The 20,941-nt window shown below is 40.2% G+C and overlaps 1 protein-coding gene across 2 annotated transcripts in view; it reads left to right on the forward strand.

The window, feature by feature from the left end:
* The window catches only part of LOC306847265 (thyroid hormone receptor beta), a 187,605-nt gene that overhangs the window by 122,795 nt on the left and 43,869 nt on the right, over positions 1 to 20,941 (forward strand). For both annotated transcript variants that reach the window (XM_079381112.1, XM_079381113.1), the window contains exons 3-5: positions 14,805 to 14,856; positions 14,981 to 15,045; positions 18,212 to 18,262. In XM_079381112.1, coding sequence (XP_079237238.1) covers positions 15,039 to 15,045; positions 18,212 to 18,262 — 58 coding nt within the window. In that variant the 5' untranslated portion in view covers positions 14,805 to 14,856; positions 14,981 to 15,038. The remainder of the gene's footprint in view (positions 1 to 14,804; positions 14,857 to 14,980; positions 15,046 to 18,211; positions 18,263 to 20,941) is intronic.

Below are 20,941 nucleotides of genomic sequence, written 5' to 3' on the forward strand. Positions count from 1 at the left end.
TTTCACATAATTGTGAAGTAAAAATTCTAGCCTACAAGATTCGGTTCTCAAAAGTCTTGTAAACAATTGTTCTGTATGTGTTTTATGGTCTTATTTCAGTGACTTCAAAATTTTAGTTTTTCACTAACCATGCATAAACGTTGTTTTCTCAAAAACACAATCATGTACACAAATGCTGCTGACATATTAGTGTAGCCCTGTTTGTGCTGTTTACAGTGTTATTAGACTTTAGCCATTTATATTTTTATAAGCAACTGAAAAAAGCACAAATGTCAGGGTATGTTGAAAGTTCTCCAGGCCCCCAAAACACCCTCAGGGCATTAAATTAATATTATTAATATTGTATTAAATAAATACTTGGGGTTGTGTTTGTTTTCTTCTAAAAGAGACGTAAAGTAAGCATATCTAGCAGTTTTTAATGCTTTTCTGTAGGATAGTGTCAGGGAACTGTTGTGTGTCTGTCATGTGTTCCTGCCCCTTGTGCCCATATTTGGTTTGTTTCCTGTCCTTGTTAAGCGTAATCATTAGTTAATTCTTGTCTAGCCGTGTTTGTCTCATTATCTATGATTTGCGTGTGTATTTATAGTTCTGTCTGTTCAGTTAAACTTGGTCTGGTCGACTCGTTATCCCCGGTGTTGGATGTCTGTGTCTTACCCTGCCCTGCCCTGCCCTGCCCTGCCTTGCCTTGCCTTGCCTTGCCTTGATGTCAGTAAAATGTGTTATTTGAGTTTATATCCTCGTCTGCGTGTTCCTGGTTCCTCCCTCGTGTGTGCACCGTGACAGAAGACCAGACCACAACAGTAAGCGGCGCCCCTTCACCTCGTTTTGTTTTTCGTTTTTAAAAGTCTTTTGTTTGTTCCTGTTTGTCTGTCCCTCGCGGCATGGAAGTCGCCGCTCGTCATCCTGCCTTAGCCCGCGTCAAGTGGGCGTGGGAGTTTGGTGGGATCACCGCGAGTGCCGCGAGTCCGCTGGCCGCGAGCCCTGAAGTCAAGCCCGCGGGATCGCCGCTGAGTCAAGCCCGCCGATCGCGGGAGATGTCCGCCGCTGCCCGCGGCTATCCCAACCTCGCCGCTCACACCGAGCCCGCCGTTCGCGGGAGTTCACGCCGCTACCTGCGGTTCACCAAGTCCGCCGTCCGTGGGGAAAGCCAACCCACCGTCGGCGGCTTCACCGAGCCCGCCGTTCGCGGGAGATCAACGCTGCCGTCCGTGGGGAAAGCCAACCCACCGTCGGCGGCTCACGCCGCTACCCGCGGCTCACCGACCCCGCCGTTCGCGGGAGTTCACGCCGCCGTCCGCGGCACACCGAGCCCGCCGTTCGCGGGAGTTCACGCCGCCACCTGCGGTTCACCCAAGTCCGCCGTCCGTGGGGAAAGCCAACCCACCGTCGGCGGCTTCACCGTGCCCGCCGTTCGCGGGAGATCAACGCTGCCGTCCGCGGGGAAAGCCAACCCGCCGTCGGCGGCTCCCCCTGTTCACGCCGCCGTCCGCGGCTCCCCTGTGCACGCCGCCGGTCCGCCTCTGACTCAATGCCCGCCGGTCCGCCTCTGACTCAATGCCCGCCGGTCCGCCTCTGACTCAATGCCCGCCGGTCCGCCGCTGACTCAAGCCCACCGGATTGCCGCTGACTCAAGCCCACCGGATTGCCGCTGACTCAAGCCCACCGGATTGCCGCTGACTCAAGCCTGCCGGTCGCCGATACCCTCTCCGTGGATCAAGTCCACATGTCACGGCCAGGAGAGCCGTGTTTGTGTTTGTTGTGCCCACAGGAACATTTTAAACTTACCTTGTCATGCCATGTCTTGTCTTGTCCATGGAGACTCGTCTGGGGCAGGCGGCTCCTTGAATTGTGGCCATGGAGGCCAGTCGCAGCCGCTTGCCCCCCCTGTCGCAGAAGTGGAGGAGGTCGCTGAGGGACCCTGTGAGGGCCCCTGACTCCTCGTCATGCCCAGAGGAAGACTCAGCTTCCTAGCCAGCCCAGGAGGGCTTCTGGTTCCTGTGGGATGTCTTGTCGTGTTTGTCTGACCCTGGAGGGTTTCCTGTCGTGTCTTGTGTTTTGTCTGTCTAGCCCCGGAGGGCTCCTGATACCCCCTGGATTCCCCATGGAAATTTTGGGGGGGGGTAGTAGAGCTCTGGGTGGAGTGGGTGGGCCGAAGAAGGATGCCATGGCCACAGTTACCACCTGCCATGGCCTCCTGAGCTCCCTGCTCCGCCATGGGTCCTGTCTGTCTGTTCCGCTCTGGAGGTCCCCGTCCTGTGGTCCGTGTCTGTCCTGAGAGGCCTCCAGAGCGCCCACCCCCCCTCCCTGATGGAACTGTTAAGGCTCGGGACGAGCCTTTCGGGAGGGGGGAGTTATGTCAGGGAACTGTTGTGTGTCTGTCATGTGTTCCTGCCCCTTGTGCCCATATTTGGTTTGTTTCCTGTCCTTGTTAAGCGTAATCATTAGTTAATTCTTGTCTAGCCGTGTTTGTCTCATTATCTATGATTTGCGTGTGTATTTATAGTTCTGTCTGTTCAGTTAAACTTGGTCTGGTCGACTCGTTATCCCCGGTGTTGGATGTCTGTGTCTTACCCTGCCCTGCCCTGCCCTGCCCTGCCTTGCCTTGCCTTGCCTTGCCTTGATGTCAGTAAAATGTGTTATTTGAGTTTATATCCTCGTCTGCGTGTTCCTGGTTCCTCCCTCGTGTGTGCACCGTGACAGATAGGGTACTTTCCCACCAAGCAATATGAAATACCTCTAATTTTGTTTTTCTCCAGCTGCACTCCATTTTTCGGGCTGCTCTCTTTAGGGCCTGAGTGTGCTCATTATACCACGGTGTTGGGCTCTTTTCCTTAATCTTCCTTAACCTGTTAATGTTTGCCAGAGCGACGGCGCACTGAAGTGGTTTTTTCCCCACTAGTTTAATGTTTATGAATGAATTTAACGTGAAAGAATATCATTAATCTTGACAAACTATATACCATTCTGAAGGTCTAAGCCTCAAGCATCGACGACAGATCGCTGTTTTCCGATGGAAAGCTTATAAGGAATGTATTTGCTACATTTGTGTAAGCAGTACACATCAAAACATGCAGAATAAAAAAGCAGTACGTACCACATTCATTGTAATAACGAGTCACAAACGCGTCCACTGCTGAAATCCCAGTTTAGTTAGACAGGTAAGGGTCCACAGAACAACATCCCAGTGAGCACTTTTAGTCCAGTGAAACAATAACGTTGTAATAAGGATGCATATTCCTTTGTTTACATTTCATTTATTCGGGAGAGTTATTGTTCGCGTCCGTTATGGAATAAATTATGCTCAAAAACAGTGTCTTGGTGGTAAAAAAAACAACACGGTGTTGTAGCATACAGTTTTACAAACAGAATGAGACCGTCCACGGAAAAAAAAAAGTCTCAGAAAAGCGGAATATAGTTTATTTGAATGTGGCGCTCTCTCCTAAAAGCGTGACACGCTGTGACGCAGCTGTCATCTGAGCGGGGCGTAACTTAGCGATCTGCCTTTTCCATAAAAAACTGTTTTTTTTTTTTTCTTCTACATTTTTTATGTGTGTGTGTGTGTGTGTGTATTGTGTGAGGAATGTGGCCGTATCTGCATGATTATCATATGTATGGACGGACATCAGCGTGTTTATTACTGACTCTATGACGGCTATCATTGTGATTCAATGATCAGCTATTATTGATTATATGGCCCATCTGTATGATTATCATCTGTATGGAAGCACATCAGCGTGTGATTACTGACTGTATGACCATGTCATGAATATGTATAATAACTAAAATAGTTTGTATAATTCTGCAATACTGCAATTCTGGTGGTTATTTTTCCTCAAACGGAGGGGCTGGGGGGACTATAAATATTTTCAGAAAAAAAATTGCAGGAATCTAATTTTTCATGGTATCGTCTTCAAATTTGAAATATAAACTCATGAGACACATGGCTTTCAACCCATTACTTTTCTGGATTGCTCCAGGACTTATTTCATGTATCTGTATATGAAATAAAAAAACAATCAGTGTGGAAAAACATTTTTCAAGGCACGTCAGTGTCTATAACTTTTTATCTTTTTGAGCATTATCAACTCTGGATGATGGATACTAAAGCCTAGAGTGTCTTCTTTCCAAAGATACCTAATTTGTTTGTGTAGCACACTTTGTCAGGGACTGTTACCATTTTAATTTAGGTAGGCTATTTTCACCTGTGAGGCTCCAAATGGGGGGGCGAAGGTTCACAGGTTTCCTGGTGTTGGACTCTTTTCCTTAATCTTCCTTAAGCGTAAAGGAGCAACCAAATCTAAAGTGCTAGAAAAGTGAGAGTCAATAGTTTCTGTTACATCATCAAGTTGTTCTGAACTATTGATATGCTGAGGAATTGAGATAAATCAGGAAGATTATTTATAAAGTAGTCTTTTGTGGTAGAAGCGATGGTTTTACCATATTTGTAACAAGGAGTTGGCTTTATAGCTTTAGCTATATGGAATATACACGAAACTAGATAATGATCTGAGATATCATCGCTCTGCTGCAATATTTCAACGCCACTGACATCAATTCCGTATGACAGTATTAAACCTAGAGTATGATTTCGACAATGAGTAGGTCCTGAAATGTGTTGTTTAACACCAATGGAGTTTAGAATGTCTATAATTGCTGATCCCAACGAATCTCTTTCATTATCAACATGGATATTAAAATCACCAGCAATTAGGACTTTATCTGCAGCCAGCACTACCTCAGATAGAAAATCAGCAAATTCTTTAATAAAGTCTGTATGGTGCCCTTCGAACGAATTATACTTGAAACCCGACCTCTGAGAAATACTGAAAATATTGCTATAAATTGTGGCAATTCCTCCCCTTTTACCTTTTGGACGCAGTTCATGTTTGTAACTTATCTTGGGGGCTAGACTTGTTTAAACCTCTGGGGTCTGAGGTAATTTTGGGGCCCTTGAGATATGTTGACATGCCCTGATATTTGTGCTTATTTCAGCTACTTATAATATACTATTGACCAACATGTATTTTTTTGTATTCAGCACAAACTATGCTACAATAATATGTGACCAAGGTGGATGTACATGTTTGCATTTGTTAGAAAAAAAATATTATGCGTGGGTAATAGGCTTGAATATTAAGTGATTTTCACCTGAGAGACAAAGGGCCCTCCCCTAATGGCTGCTAATGGGCCATCAATGTGACTGTGACTGAGACAGGTAAGACAGTGCGAGGAGACTGAAAAAATGGGGTTTTTAAATTATTTGTATTTTATTTACAACACAGTATAATCAAAACATACATAATGAAGGTCAAAGACACATTATTGGGCACACTGATCTAACCACAGAGATGTGAACAGACTTTGAGTCATTCCTGCAACAGATTCTGTTCAACAAGTGAAACAAATACCTGACATTTACTTATTTCCATGGATTCAAGAAGAGAAAAACATAATCAGTAGTCAAGGATCTTGTTTGACCATAGAATATTAGTGTAGTTGACCATCTGATGTTGGTACAGCGATCTCAGAGGAAAACATCTCGAAGAAAGTCATCAGGATTCATCTGTGGTTCAGGTACCTGATTCAATAAAATACAAACAACAACAAAAAAAACATTTGTGAGCATAGACTCATGCATGCTTTGTACTATCGTACACAAAAAAAGACATTTTATATCTGAGAAACTAATTATTATTGTTTAGAATGTTATTAAAATCTATTTTTGAACAGAGTAGGCAACTAATAATAAACATGTTGTAAACATACTTAGACTCGTAGCATTCATCATGTTACAATGTACTCTCATATTACTTTTATTGTTTTATATAGAGCATGAAAACATCATCGTGCCGTAAGAAATTTAAATACAATGAATTGTCCATCATATTCAAACACTGTAGTCTGGAATTTCAGTTTGGGAGAAAAACAACTATGATTTTGCAGTCATATAGTCTAGTATGTATGATTTTATAGCAGCTGTTATGATTCTGCAGCCATAGACTCATGTATGCTGTGAACCACAAAAGGATGTACTTTGTACCATTAAAAAAAGGATATTTTATATCTGAGAAACTAATTGTTATTGTTTAGCACGATATTAAATCTATTTGTGAACATTAAACATTCTTAGATGCGTAGCATTCATCATGTTGTCGTTTGGGAAAAACCCAACTAAACGCGTTCAGGTTTGTCACAATAACACGCTAACTAATGCAAAAAACAAGCATTACTCACTCATCAGATCGATTGATGTCTTCTGGATGAACTCTTGCTGTTATTCTGAGGTAAATCCAGCCTTTACTCAGCGCGTCTTCTTCCAGAAACGAACAGTAGCAGAGATGAACAGAGTCTCGTGACTGTTTGTTTATGTCGTTGGGCGTCTCCAAGCGTGCGCGGGTCACGTGGTTATTTACATGTGAACACGAGGGGGCGGGATCACATTAGAAATAATGAGTTAGACTAGACAGACTGAACATCGTGTCGGTTTCATACGGATTACTTAATCACAGAACATTTGTTTTCGACAACACTTACTTCAATTGAAAACAGACACTTTAGGCTTTCTATAGAGATAACTCTCATGTTTCTGTGTTGAGTATTTGCTGAGTTACAGTTCATTTTAGTGATGCGTTACTATAAACAGATCGCGGAGACAGAGAAGACAGAGAGTGTTTGTTTTCTTTTTTCCCCAAAACCACAAAGTTTTGTTGTAATCGTGAGTGTACTAAAAAAAAAGTAGACACTTAACAGTTTCGATTGATGTATAACACTTATTTGTGTGACCAAAATCAACAGAGTATTTTTAGTGTCTTTTGCACTTATCTTAAAAAAACCGAGTTCGTATTGCAGGCGATACAGCCGACCCCAAAGGGTTAAAGTAATGAAGTCATCTGGTTTTAGCCAGGTTTCTGTCAAACAAAGCACATCTAGTTTATGGTCAGTGATCATATCATTTACAAAAAGTGTTTTTGTAGAAAGGGATCTAATATTCAATAAGCCAAGCTTAATCATTTGTTTATCTGTATTATATCTGTTTTTTATTTGTTGAACATCAATTAAATTGTTACTCTTACTTTGGTTTGGATGTTTTCTGTATTTTCTAGTTCGGGGAACAGACACAGTCTCTATAGTGTGATATCTAGGTGAAAGAGTCTCTATGTGCTGAGAATTAACTGACTTCTGTGACGTGAGGCGGCTAGGAGACGGTCGGTTTAGCCATTCTGTCTGCTTCCTGACCTGGACCCCAGTTAGTCAAGTACGAACTCTAAGACTGTGCCATATTTCTAGAGAGAAGAGCGGCACCACCCCAAGAGGGATGAAGACCATCTCTTTTCAACAGGTCAGGTCTGCCCCAAAAATCCTTCCAATTGTCTATGAAACCTATGTTATTCTGCGGGCACCACTTAGACATCCAGCCATTGAGTGACGACAGTCTGCTATGTATCTCATCACCCCGGTAAGCAGGGAGGGGTCCAGAGCATATTACAGTGTCTGACATCACACTTGAAAGTTCACATACCTCTTTAACATTATATTTAGTGATCTCCGACTGGCGAAGTCGAACATCATTAGTGCCGACGGGAATAACAATCTTACTGAATTTACGTTTAGCATTAGCCAGCACTTTTAAATTTGCCAAGATGACAGGCGCTCTGGCTCCCGGTAAATAATGGACTATGGTGGCTGGTGTCTCTATTTTCACGTTCCATACAATAGAATCGCCAATAACTAGAGCACTTTCATCAGGTTTCTCAGTGGGTGCCTCACTGAGTGGGAAGAACCTGTTTGATGTTTTGATCGGAACGGAAGAGTGGTGTTTTGACCCGCGATTAGGCCGCCTCACAGTCACCCAGTTGCCCTGCTTCACGGCCTCCACTGGAACCGAACAATGTAGAGGACTCCCTGAGCTAGTCGCATCCAAAGCAGTATCTACAGCCCTCACATTCTTACTGTCCTCAACTAAAGTTTGGATGCGTGTCTCTAATTCCGAAATCTTCTCTGTCAGCCTAACTATTTCCCTGCATTTACCGTGATTGAAGAATGATTCACTTACCACTGTTGTTTGATGAACTCGTGAAAAATGGAGTGAGAAAAAAGAAAACAATAGGCGCGAATAGAAACGCGAATGACAAGCTAACGAATGCTAACGCGCTGCCCTCGCGGTTAAAAAGTGAACGATCAAATTAGTTTGATAGATAATACCAGAAATATGGTGGGAATTAAGTTATATATTATCACTTTAAACAACAGAGAGTGAAAGTAAGATTCAACAGAAAAGTGAAGCTACACGGAGCTACAATCGCAAACCTCTCAGCAGCACGACAGACAGGGACAGACAGAAGCAACCGATCAGCAATCGATCATCTGTAGCGCAACACAAGCCACTGTCTGTCTGCGTGGCACGTGTATCTCACTGTCCTGTGAGCTTTGTATCGGCTTTTGAACTGAGTCCAGGTCCAGTTGTTTATTTTTCTCTGTATTCATTCAGTGACGTGCATGTGAGGCTGGCAATGACAGAATTTTTGAAGTCATACTGATGAACACAGACATTTATTTTTTTTTTTTTTTGCATCAAGTTCATTGTAGACATGTTGACATAAACAGAACCACTGAGTCAGATCTCAGACTGAGCTCTAAATGCTTATTGATTAAAAGCATTTGGCCTCGTTTAGAGGAAGTTAACTCTCTGCAGACCAGCAGATGGTCTGGACATAAAACCTTTGTGATTCAAAGCTCAAGTGTTGCTTTGAGGGTTGAGAAATAAATCTGAATTTAAGATTTTGGATCCCTTTCAATTAACAGGCTGTAATTTGGGCCCAAAAAACCATTTGGTAGCAAAATACTTCCAAGGCACTCACGTGGTATGATAAAAAGCCTTTAATGTACTGGGCTTAAATCATTACAAAATGGTTAAAAGTAGATCTACGCGTTTCGGCAAAAACAGCCGCAACAGGACATTCAGGACATTTTTGCATTTCAGCATTTTTGTTGCATTTTGGTTTATTTCGGTTCATTTTGTTCATCAAGCCCCCATTGATTTCCAACCCTGGTCTACACACACATCAACATGCATGCAGTTGTGTACACACATTGCAGCACTGCCTCTGAAATGCTGGTGGAACATAAATGCAGTATTAGAGTTAATTACACTTTAATAAAATTTTCGGTAACACTTTATTTTAAGGTCTCATTGTTACACGTTGCATGTACTTATCATTATAATTACAATAAAGTATGCATAATTACATACAATTGACCCAAAGCCAAACCCTAATCCTAACCCTAACCATATAGTAAGTACATGTTGTTAGTTAATATTACTCCGTACTTAAATATGTAATTGCACTGTAACAAGGACACCTTGAAATAAAGTGTAACCAAATTTTCTGTAGTCTTAAATTTACGTTTTTGAACATTGTGTTAAATTAACGGGTTAGTAAAACACTGCATGAGAGTCTGACCTCAATACACATGCAAAATAACCTATAGGATATTACATATGTGAAGGCGTTTCAAATACAAATTTGGAGGAAACTTGCTGAATGCAAAGCAGAATGCATGTATCCAACATGTTGATAATGAAGCTTTAGTGAGAAATGTCTAGGCACGCTATTCACCAAAAACTAATTTTGCAATTCAAGTTAATGCAAATTGATTAAACAAAATAGTAGTACTACTAATTGCAGGTTGCACAGCACAAAAGACTGTTTGGACTGTTTTGCAGCATACAGCTGATCACCACAATATTTTGAACTTTACTGCTGTATTACAGATATCCTTATTAAATGAAATTCTGTTCACACCAGTCTTTTTGTGGTGGTAAGAACACAATGCGTCAAGTACAGTTGCATAGAAAGAAGGCAGTTTACTCAAAAAAATGTGAAGCAGTACTGTTATGTTGCAGCTGGTGAACATAAAATGGATCACATGTAATAAAATGGATTGACACAGGGAAAAAGTATTGAACTACTGAATTGTATTTAATACTTTGTACAAAAGCCTTTGTTTGGTAATGACAGCTTCAAGACACCTCCTGTAGGAGAAACTAGTGGCATGCATTGCTCAGGTGTGATTTTGGCCCATTAGTCTTCAAATCCTCAAGGTTCTGTGACCTTTTCTATGAACTCTGATCTTTAGTTCTTATTTTCTATTGGATTCAAGATAGGTTATTGGCTGGCCATTCTAGCAGCTTTATTTTCTTTCTCTGAAACCAATTGAGAGTTTCCTTGGCTGTGTTTGGGATCATTGTCTTGCTGAAATGCCCACCCTTGTTTCATCTTTATCACCTGGTACTGTAGGTGTTGGGAATGATCCAGCAAGTATTAATTTCCACTGACACGGGGCAGGATTGCTTTGTACACTCTAAAAAATGCTGGGTTAAATACAACACAGCGCTGGGTAAAATATGGACGAACTCAGCGGTTGGGTTACTGCCCAGAAGGTTGGGTTAAACATTTAACCCAACTGTTGGTTGAAAACAACCCAGCATATGTTCTGTCCAATATTTACCCAGCACTGAGTTGCATTTAACCCAGCATTTTTTTAGAGTGTAATTACTGATAGATTTCTGCTGGTGTCTTGGCTTTCCATGCCTTTTTGAGATTAGGAGCACTCACTTAATGGGAGTCTCAGTGTCACGAATCTGGTCCATGCTCTCCCTGTCAACCACCACTAGAGGTCACCCGTTCACCACAGTGACTTTTACACTCACAGCACATTGGACTCCATTTCCCACAATCCATTGCACAGATCACAGCTGTCACCATTCACACATCACACACACCTGATCACCATTTTCCAATCACCACCACACACCATATAAGCCTGGGACTTGCTCTTGTTCAGGGCCGAGTATTGTTAGCGTTTATCACTTTTCTAGCGATAGCAACTTTACAGAGCCATTGTCATTGTCTTAGCCTTAGTCTTGCCTTGTTTTCCTGCCGTGTTTGACCCTGCTCTTGTTTCCTGGATTTACCCTTTGCCTCTGCCGTTTGGACTCTGTTCGCTCCCTGTTTGGATTATTGCTCTCGTCTCTGGATTATCTCTCTGCCTTGCCCCTTTGGATATTGTTCGCTGATCGTTGACCCACGCTTGCGCCCCGGATTGCTCTGTCTTGCCTCTGCCATACCTGTTTGCCACTGTCTGACCCTGCCTGTTTTCTGACCATGTTTTTTAATAAAGCTTTGCACATGGATCCGCACGTCTCACGTCTCTCAGCTTGTTACCTGTATAAAAGACACCTGTCCACAGAAGCAATCAATCAATCAGATTCCAAACTTTCCACCATGGCCAAAACCAATGAGCTGTCCAAGGATGTCAGGGGCAAGATTGTAGACCTACACAAGGCTGGAATGGGCTACAAGACCATCACCAAGCAGTTTGTTGAGAAGGTGACAAGAGTTGGTGCAATTATTCACAAATGGAAGAAACACAAAATAACTGTCAATCTACCTCGGTCAGGGGTTTCATGCAAGATCTCACCTCGTGGAGTTTCAGTCATCATGAGAACGGTGAGGAATCAGCCCAGAACTTCACGGGAGGGTCTTGTCAATGATCTGAAGCAGCTGGGACCATAGTCACCAAGAAAATAATTGGTAACTCACTACGCCGTGAAGGACTGAAATCCTGCAGCGCCCGCAAGGTCCCGCTGCTCAAGAAAGCACATCTACAGCCCGTCTGAAGTTTGCCAATGATTCAAAGGGGAACTGGGTGAAAGTGTTGTGGTCAGATGAGACTAAAATCCAGCTCTTTGGCATCAACTCAACTCGCCGTGTTTGGAAGAGGAGGAATGATGCCTATGACCCAAAGAACACCATCCCCACCGTCAAACATGGAGGTGGAAACATTATGCTTTGGGGGTGTTTTTCTGCTAAGGGGACAGGACAACTGCACCGCATCAAAGGGACGATGGACAGGGCCATGTACCGTCAGGGCCAGGACATTGAAAATGGGTCATAGATGGGTATTCCAGCATGACAATGACCCAAAACACAGGGCCAAGGCAATAAAGGAGTGGCTCAAGAAGCAGCACATTAAGGTCCTGGAATGGCCTAGCCAGTCTCCAGACCTTAATCCCATAGAAAATCTGTGGCGGGAGTTGAAGGTTCGAGTTGCCAAACATCAGCCTCGAAACCTTAATGACTTGGAGAGGATCTGCAAAGAGGAGTGGGACAAAATCCCTCTTGAGATGTGTGTAAACCTGGTGGCCAACTACAAGAAACGTCTGACCTCTGTGATTGCCAACAAGGGTTTTGCCACCAAGTACTAAGTCATGTTTTGCGAATGGGTCAAATACTTATTTGACTCATTAAAATGCAAATCAATTTATACCTTTTTTTAAAAATGTTTTTCTGGATTTTTTTTGTTATTCTGTTTCTCACTATTCAAATAAACCTACCATTAAAATTATAGACTGATCATTTCTTTGTCAGTGAGCAAACTTACAAAATCAGCAGGGGATCAAATAATTTTTTTCCCCCACTGTAGATTTAGTTCCCACATTGTAGTGCATTATAGCATTTTAGTGCGTATATATGCACTACAGTGCTCTACAATGCGGGAATTAAATCTGATGAAGATGTATTCCCACACCGCAGCTCAGCAGTCAGGGAAATGCCAGGGCCAGGTGACTTATTGTGCTGCTCGCTCTGTGTGGGATGTTCATGTGTGTGGTTGTAGATGTTCATTGAAACTAATAATTAGGGTTAATGAAGATGTGATACGCTGCTTCAAAGAATGTCATATCTGATATAGACTCGTTACCTGTTAACTGCATTTAACAGATTTCTACCAGATGAATTGGTTCTCTCTGTCGCTCTGCAATAATCAGAGGCCTAATCTCCATTATAGGAAGAAGTAAAAAAAAAAATGCACAGAGAACTAAAGCACACATCTTCTCTTATCACCAATCATCATATCTGTTTTCAGTGACCAGATTAACAGCTGATTTGAGTTAGTGGTTGTGTGTTGCACTTAAAGGAGCATGTAAACAATGCTGATTAAATTGATAAATTATGCATTTCCTTATTCAGATTTTCTTAATCATTTTCAGAAAGTCAAGAAGTTCTGAAATTCCCGTTATGTTGTTAATGTTATTTTCATAACGTATTTTTTGCATTCTAACAGTTTTTCCAATTTAATTACTTTCTCTGTTTGCAAAATTGAATTTGAATCACATTTAGACTTCCTTAAAAGGACAGCTAAAATTGATTGCTTATTGTTGCCACTGTTTTGTCATTACTATTCACCAAGCTTTGCTAAATAACTTTGCCAGTGGTGGCAGATATTTATATTGACAAAGTAAATACAAAGTTTGGACAAAGACATAGAAGTTCTCCAAAATAACGGTTTGCCAGTCATTGCACACATCTGTATGTGCTGCAGGTTTGCCAGTGAAGAGTTGCACGCTTCTGCCAACCGCTTTTTTAGCTGCAAATTTGTCACAAACGTTTGAACAGTCTCATTGGAACGGTTTTGAAGTAGATGCTTAGTAGAGCTTGTGATCTTTGTAGATTTGTTTTCTCTGAAATGTAACTGAGATTTTTCTTAGGGAAACGGTGTCGTGTGCCTTGTACTCGCATCACTCTGAGGTTCTCTTGGCAGCAGTGTGTCCTGTAACAACAGCGCTTAGAGTTTCACACTCTGCACTTTTACCCTCGGTCTGAGAGACAACAGAAACTCGCCAGCTCAGTAATAATATTCCTCAAACAATGTTTGTTCTGAACCTTTAACCTGAGAATGAAATTATTCCTACGAATTCCTCTTGACAGACTCAAGCGTTTGAATTTTATGTAGACCATTTCTTTAAAAACATTGATATATTGATCTTTCATTTCTTATAGCCTGTAAAAGGCACAGTTCACCCAAAATGAAAATTCTGTCATCATTTATTCACCCTCCACCACTACTTGTTGTAAACCTGTCTTTCTTCTGGTGAACACAAAATAGGATGTTTTGAAGAATGCTGGGAACCAAACAGTTGAAGAAATCCATGGCTACTGTCAACTTGAACATTCTTCAAAATGTCCTCTTTTGTGTTCTTTTCATTCTGAAATGAGTAACAGCTGTGTTTACTCCCGGGTTGCTGTTGTGTCTGATATAGACTGTTCTGTCCCTTAATAACAGCATTTTACATTATATATTCATAAAATAATCAGCACTGAAATGTGCCACTAAAACACTTCAGATTAGACTGAAATTATCATAAACCTCAGTCACTTGTTTCCAATGTGTTTCTAACTTCACAGCCAGAAACAGCAAAAGGTTTGACATCTGAAACATGCAGAGGTTCCGAACGAGTGATTTTTGCAGCTTAGTTTCAATGAATGCTCTTTTTTTTTTACAATTGAACATTTATGCATTTTCTAGAAGTTTTTGCACAAAGCGACTTGAATTGCATTCAAGACATACAGTAGTTTTTGCATTCTTTCAGAATCAAACCCTTGACCTTGGCATTGCTAGAGTCATGCACTTTTATTTGACATGTTATTTCAGAATTATTGTGTTCCAAAATATCAACAAATTTAAGTAAATTCAAGCTAAAGTGCACAGTTTTTGACACTTTTCGGCCTGATTCCACTGAACAGCATTTTAATCCATTGACAGTCCTAGTTTGTTCCGGTCATTAACCCTAATTATGAGAAACAGTAAGAGCAGTGTTTGACCTACCAAACACCTATAATAAAATGAACAATTTGGTTTTGTTTTTGGTACTTCTGTGTTTAATGCTTATTGTTATTTGCTCTCCTCTGAAAGCCGTTTCCATGCATTATGTAAGTCTCTCTCATTCTGCATGTCTTCCTCAGCCTCTGCTGCTTCAGACCGCTGTGGGACGACTCCGATATCACGAAGAACAAGGTAGGCCAAAGCAACTTTCCTTTTGAGCCACAGAACAGACCACAGGCAGGATTTCTTCATTACTGCATTATTCTGCTGTGTTTTTCTTCTCAGTATTTGTTCTTCCTTTGACTTTGTGTGTCAGATATCAGCGAGTGCGTGGATGACAACAGCATGATGTTTAAGGCCTAATATACAGCAGTATGTCAGGTAATGTCAAAAAATAAAACATTTTAAAACGTTCAACTCAAGAATACCTTCTGCATAGGCAGCTACCTTCTCATGCAGAATCGCTTTGTTTTTATTTTATTTATTTTTTTAAATCCAGAACAATCCAGGATGGCATTCCACCATCTTTGATTTAAAAGAGAAAGGAATGATTGGCATCTTGCTTGTTTCAATGTTCTGTTTCGTATGAGTACAGTATGTTACAGTTTAGTTTGTTCCAGAACACATATTCCGTTCCATTTAGCCAGGGTTTTCCAAATGGGGTTCCAGAGGGAATTTCAGGACATTTGTGAGTTGATGAAAAGCAATAAATAAATAGAAATATAAGGAAATCGTAAAATTGAAATGCATAAATAAAAAGAATACACAATTTTAAAACACATAAAATAAGGTACTTACATTCTGGCACACAGCCTGTCTGCCGTTTTTGTTCAGACCGATGAGAAAAGTTTTGTTGTAAATCTTAACCGGTGGAAGGAAATGTGCATTCAAAAAAATGTAAACACTTCAGGTAGCCTAATAAGGTAGCCCATATAGAATTGTTTATGGAGCAGATAATTTGCCCATAATTTATCCTTTTGACTCACCGTTTTCTTTAAAAATAAATAAATTAAAAATTAAAATTAAAGGCTGAAATGTGTGGTTTATAATTTTATAAAACTTTTTTTTTTTTGGTCAATTTTATTTAAACATATAGTACAAGTGGTTTATTAAAGAATGGGATAAAGTGTTTTATTTGGATATATTTTTATATCTACTGTACATATGATGACTTTTTTTGTCATTTTCAAAAATCATGTTTTTTATTATCATGTTTTTGTTTTATTGTGTTAGTTAGCTGTGTATTGAAGTTACTTTTTACCTAATCAAAATAACCCAACTTCAGTTTGATTGAGATTAATTGGAATGCACAATGAAAAAACATGATTTTTGCAAATTAACATATCTTTGTGCATATACATATCTTTGTGTGTTTTTAATTTCAATGAGATATCAATGTCAGCAGAAGTGCTCACCAGCCTTCAAAACCCCAGTTCAATCCTGCACATAAGTGATTGTTGTCAGCAACACACTTATGAGACTTACATTACTAAGGCTGCACGTTTATCAAATGAATAATAAAGATTACAATTATGGCTAGTAATGAATGACTTGAAAATTGATGATTACAGCATTATTGAGCTCTACTCCTGTTGAACATGAATCACTCGACACTGAGAGCTTATCTAATAATCAACAAGATGAAATACAAATAACATACAGTATTCATTATGCAGGGTTGATAGATTTGTTATATTTCTGCTGCAATAAATTAATACAGGGTCACACTTCTCAGCTTGTTTTGGGTAGGTTATGTAGTTACGTACAGCATATTTGTAAACAGTAAAATTTGGCCTGCAGTTGCCTCACTCAAAATGCAAATTAGAATCAAAAAATCAATATTGGGAAATACATTTAGGGAAATAATCAACTATTGTAACATATTAAAATAAATATTTTGGCGTTATCATGCAGCAATATGAGAAGCACAGAAGCAACACAAAAAAAGTTCAAAAAAGTACATTTTTAATTATGTTAATGGTCATGCAGAATAAGGCATTATTATGTGCTTTATAAGTACAGACAACATGCTAGTAATATGCTAACAGGCAACTAGTGTTCCCTAATCTGAAATGTTTCATTAATGCCAGTTCTAGCTAGTTGAAGTCTAATATATAAAACAAAACAAAATGAGTGTTAGGTCAACATTGCAGCAATATCTGACACTTTCTTTGACTCAGTTCCTACTTGTGTGAGTTATCGAAGTTATCACAGAGTTCCCTGTGTGTTCAGCACATCTTTCTTAGATTGTGATCTTTGGACTGAATCATGTCTGGCTTTCAGTTTCTTATTTGCCTTATCTTTAGTGTTTTCTAAAAACAGAAGACATTGCCTCAGATGCAGAGATACGCTGATTGCTGGCATTCTCATCCTGTGATTTACATTCATTGTGGTCTGTTATTGTGAAATCACATTGATAATTCTGACCACGAGTTCCTGGATGAGTACCAAAAAGAGCAAAAGCAAGTCTTTTTTTTTTTGCCTTGCTGTCTTAAGGGCTCAAGTATTTATTTTTCTGCTCATTTCAGATTGTTTGGCTATTTTTATTTGTAGGCCATATTTTCAGTGGTCATACTGGGACGATAATAAAAAAATAAATATAAATTAAAGACCGAATGAACATATTTTGTAGTTTTTCGTTCCAAAATATACAGTAAAATTTGTGAAATATTATTACAAATGGATTCTTGCATGAATAGAACGTTCAGAAGAACAACATTTATTTGAAATGGAAATCTTTGTATCATTATAAATGTCTTTACTGTCACTTTTTATCAATGTAAGGCATCCTCGATGAATAAAATTGAAATTAACAAAATGAACAAAATGAAATTTTGTTTTCTTACTTACCACAAACTTTTACATGGAATCATGGTTTCCACAAAATTATGAAGCAGCACAACTGTTTTCAGCATTGATAATAATTAGAAATGTTTCTCGCTCAAATCAGCATATTAGAATGATTTCTGAAGGATCATGTGACACTGAAGACTAATGATGCTGAAAATTCACCTTTCACTTACAGGAATAAATTACATTTTAAATTGTATTACAATACCAAACTGTTCTTTTAAATTGTAATAATGTCACAATTTGTACTGTATTTTTGATCAAACAAATGCAACCTTGGTGAGCAGAAGAGACATTCAGAAACATTAAAAAATCTCACAGATTCCAAACTTTTGACTGGAGTTTTAGGCTGATGATAAATGGGGTTTTCAGTAATAGTAGAAGTCACGTCCTCCAGGCCAGAAATGACACAGCAAGCACATCTGAAGCAAATAAAGGAACAAAGCACTCTTAAATAAATGAATAAATTAATTCATGAAACAAATCCTGCTGAAGATATACCCAAGTCTCCTGGTTTGAATCCTGGCTGCTTCTGAGTTTCCAATAACAAAGAGACAGTGCAGGCCGTCAGACCTTACACCCTTATTATTGAGTCCTCAATTCACTGTTTCTCAAATCGTGTTCATAAGCTGTTTCTCTCTCCCTTTCTCTAAATGTCATTATAATAAAATATAATGTGCTCTCCCATTTATTTTAGAGCAAGCAGACAAATGCACCTCCCGCTGGAAAGATGAGGCCATGCAGAATGGTACAGTAACACCCTCCATCATCCATTTATCCTCCTCTGTCTCTCTCTTCTCTCTCTTTCGTGAAGTGCTGGTAAAGTGGGTGTTTTATGAGGGAATATATATCATCATGTCAGAGACGGAAGAGTGTTAACCTCATTTTACTTACTAATGAATCATCTATGATCGATTGCTTCTGTCTGTCGTGCTGCTGAGTTTGCGATTGTAGCTCCGCGTAGCTTCGCTTTTCTGTTCAATCTCTATCTTACTTTCACTCTCTGTTGTCTAAAGTGATATATAACTTAATTCCCACCATGTTTCTGGTATTATCTATCAAACTAATTTGATTGTTAAAGCCACGAGTGCAGTGCGCGTGCAGCACGTTAGCATTCGTTAGCCGGTTAGCTTGTCACTCACGGTTCTATTCGCGTTTCTATTCGCTCCTATTATTGTTTTCTTTTTTCTCGCTCCGTTTTTCACAAGTTCATCAAACAACAGTGGTAAGAGAATCATTCTTCAATCACGGTGAGTAATGGCTTCTTCTCCTGCTATTGTTGTTTGCACTGTTTGCCACATGTACAGTTTATCTGTCTCTGTTGGCGACGAGGGATTCACATGTGATAAATGCAGGGAAATAGTTAGGCTGAAGATTTCAGAATTAGAGACACGCATCCAAACTTTAGTTGAGGACAGTAAGAATGTGAGGGCTGTAGATACTGCTTTGGATGCGACTAGCTTAGGGAGTCCTGTACATTGTTCGGTTCCGGTTGAGCCCGTGCAGCAGGGCAACTGGGTAACTGTGAGGCGGCCTAGTCGTGGGTCAAAACACCCCTCTTCCGTTCCGATCAGAACATCAAACAGGTTCTCCCCACTCAGTGACGCACCCACTGAGAAACCTGATGAAAGTGCTCTAGTTATTGACGATTCTATTGTACGGAACGTGAAAATAGAGACACCAGCCAAAGTCCAATGTTTACCGGGAGCCAGAGCGCCTGACATCTTGGCTAATTTAAAAGTGCTGGCTAATGCTAAACGTAAATTCAGCAAGATTGTTATTCACGTCGGCGCTAATGTTGTTTGACTTCACCAGTCGGAGATCACTAAAAATAATGTTAAAGAGGTGTGTGAACTTGCAAGTATGATGTCAGACACTGTAATATACTCTGGTCCGCTCCCTACTTACCGGGGTGATGAGATTCATAGCAGACTGTCGTCACTCAATGGCTGGATGTCTAAGTGGTGCCTGCAGAATAACATAGGTTTCATAGACAATTGGAATCATTTTTGGGGCAGACCTGACCTGTTGAAAGAGATGGTCTTTTTTCCTCTTGGGGTGGTACCGCTCTTCTCTCTAGAAATATGGCACATAGTCTTAGAGTTCGTACTTGACTAACTGGGGCCCAGGTCAGGAAGCAGACAGAATGGCTAAACCGACCGTCTGCTAGCCGCCTCACGTCACAGAAGTCAGTTAATTCTCAGCACATAGAGACTCTTTCACCTAGATATCACACTATAGAGACTGTGTCTGTTCCCCGAACTAGAAAATACAGAAAACATCCAAACCAAAGTAAGAGTAACAATTTAATTGATGTTCAACAAATAAAAAACAGATATAATACAGATAAATAAATGATAAAGCTTGGCTTATTGAATATTAGATCCCTTTCTACAAAAACACTTTTTGTAAATGATGTGATCACTGACCATAATCTAGATGTGCTTTGTTTGACAGAAACCTGGCTAAAACCAGATGACTACATTACTTTAAACAAGTCTACCCCCCAAGATTACAGTTACAAACATGAACCGCATCCAAAAGGTAAAGGGGGAGGTGTTGCCACAATTCATAGCAATATTTTCAGTATTTCTCAGAGGTCGGGTTTCAAGTGTAATTTGTTCAAAGTAATGGTGCTTCATATAACGTTATCCAAAGAAACAAGTGTTAATGATAAATCCCCTGCAATGTTTGTACTGGCTACTGTATAGAGGCCACCAGGGCACCATACAGACTTTATTAAAGAATTTGCTGATTATCTATCTGAGGTAGTGCTGGCTGCAGATAAAGTCCTAATTGCTGGTGATTTTAATATCCATGTTGATAATGAAAGAGATTCGTTGGGATCAGCATTTATAGACATTCTAAACTCCATTGGTGTTAAACAACACATTTCAGGACCTACTCATTGTCGAAATCATACTCTAGATTTAATACTGTCATATGGAATTGATGTCAGTGGCGTTGAAATATTGCAGCAGAGCGATGATATCTCAGATCATTATCTAGTTTCGTGTATATTCCATATAGCTAAAGCTGTAAAGTCAACTCCTTGTTACAAATATGGTAAAACCATCGCTTCTACCACAAAAGACTACTTTATAAATAATCGTCCTGGTTTATCTCAATTCCTCAGCATATCCAATAGCTCAGAACAACTTGATGATGTAACAGAAACTATTGACTCTCACGTTTCTAGCACTTTAGATATGGTTGCTCCTTTACGCTTAAGGAAGATTAAGGAAAAGAGTCCAACACCGTGGTATAATGAGCACACTCGGGCCCTAAAGACAGCAGCCCGGAAAATGGAGCGCAGCTGGAGAAAAACTAAATTAGAGGTATTTCGTATTGCTTGGCGCAGCACAGTAGTAATGACTTTATGAACTAAAAACACGATTCCAAAAAAGTTGGGACACTGTACAAATTA

This window comes from Barbus barbus (genome assembly GCF_936440315.1).
Source record: "Barbus barbus genome assembly, chromosome: 27".
Taxonomy (NCBI): domain Eukaryota; kingdom Metazoa; phylum Chordata; class Actinopteri; order Cypriniformes; family Cyprinidae; genus Barbus; species Barbus barbus.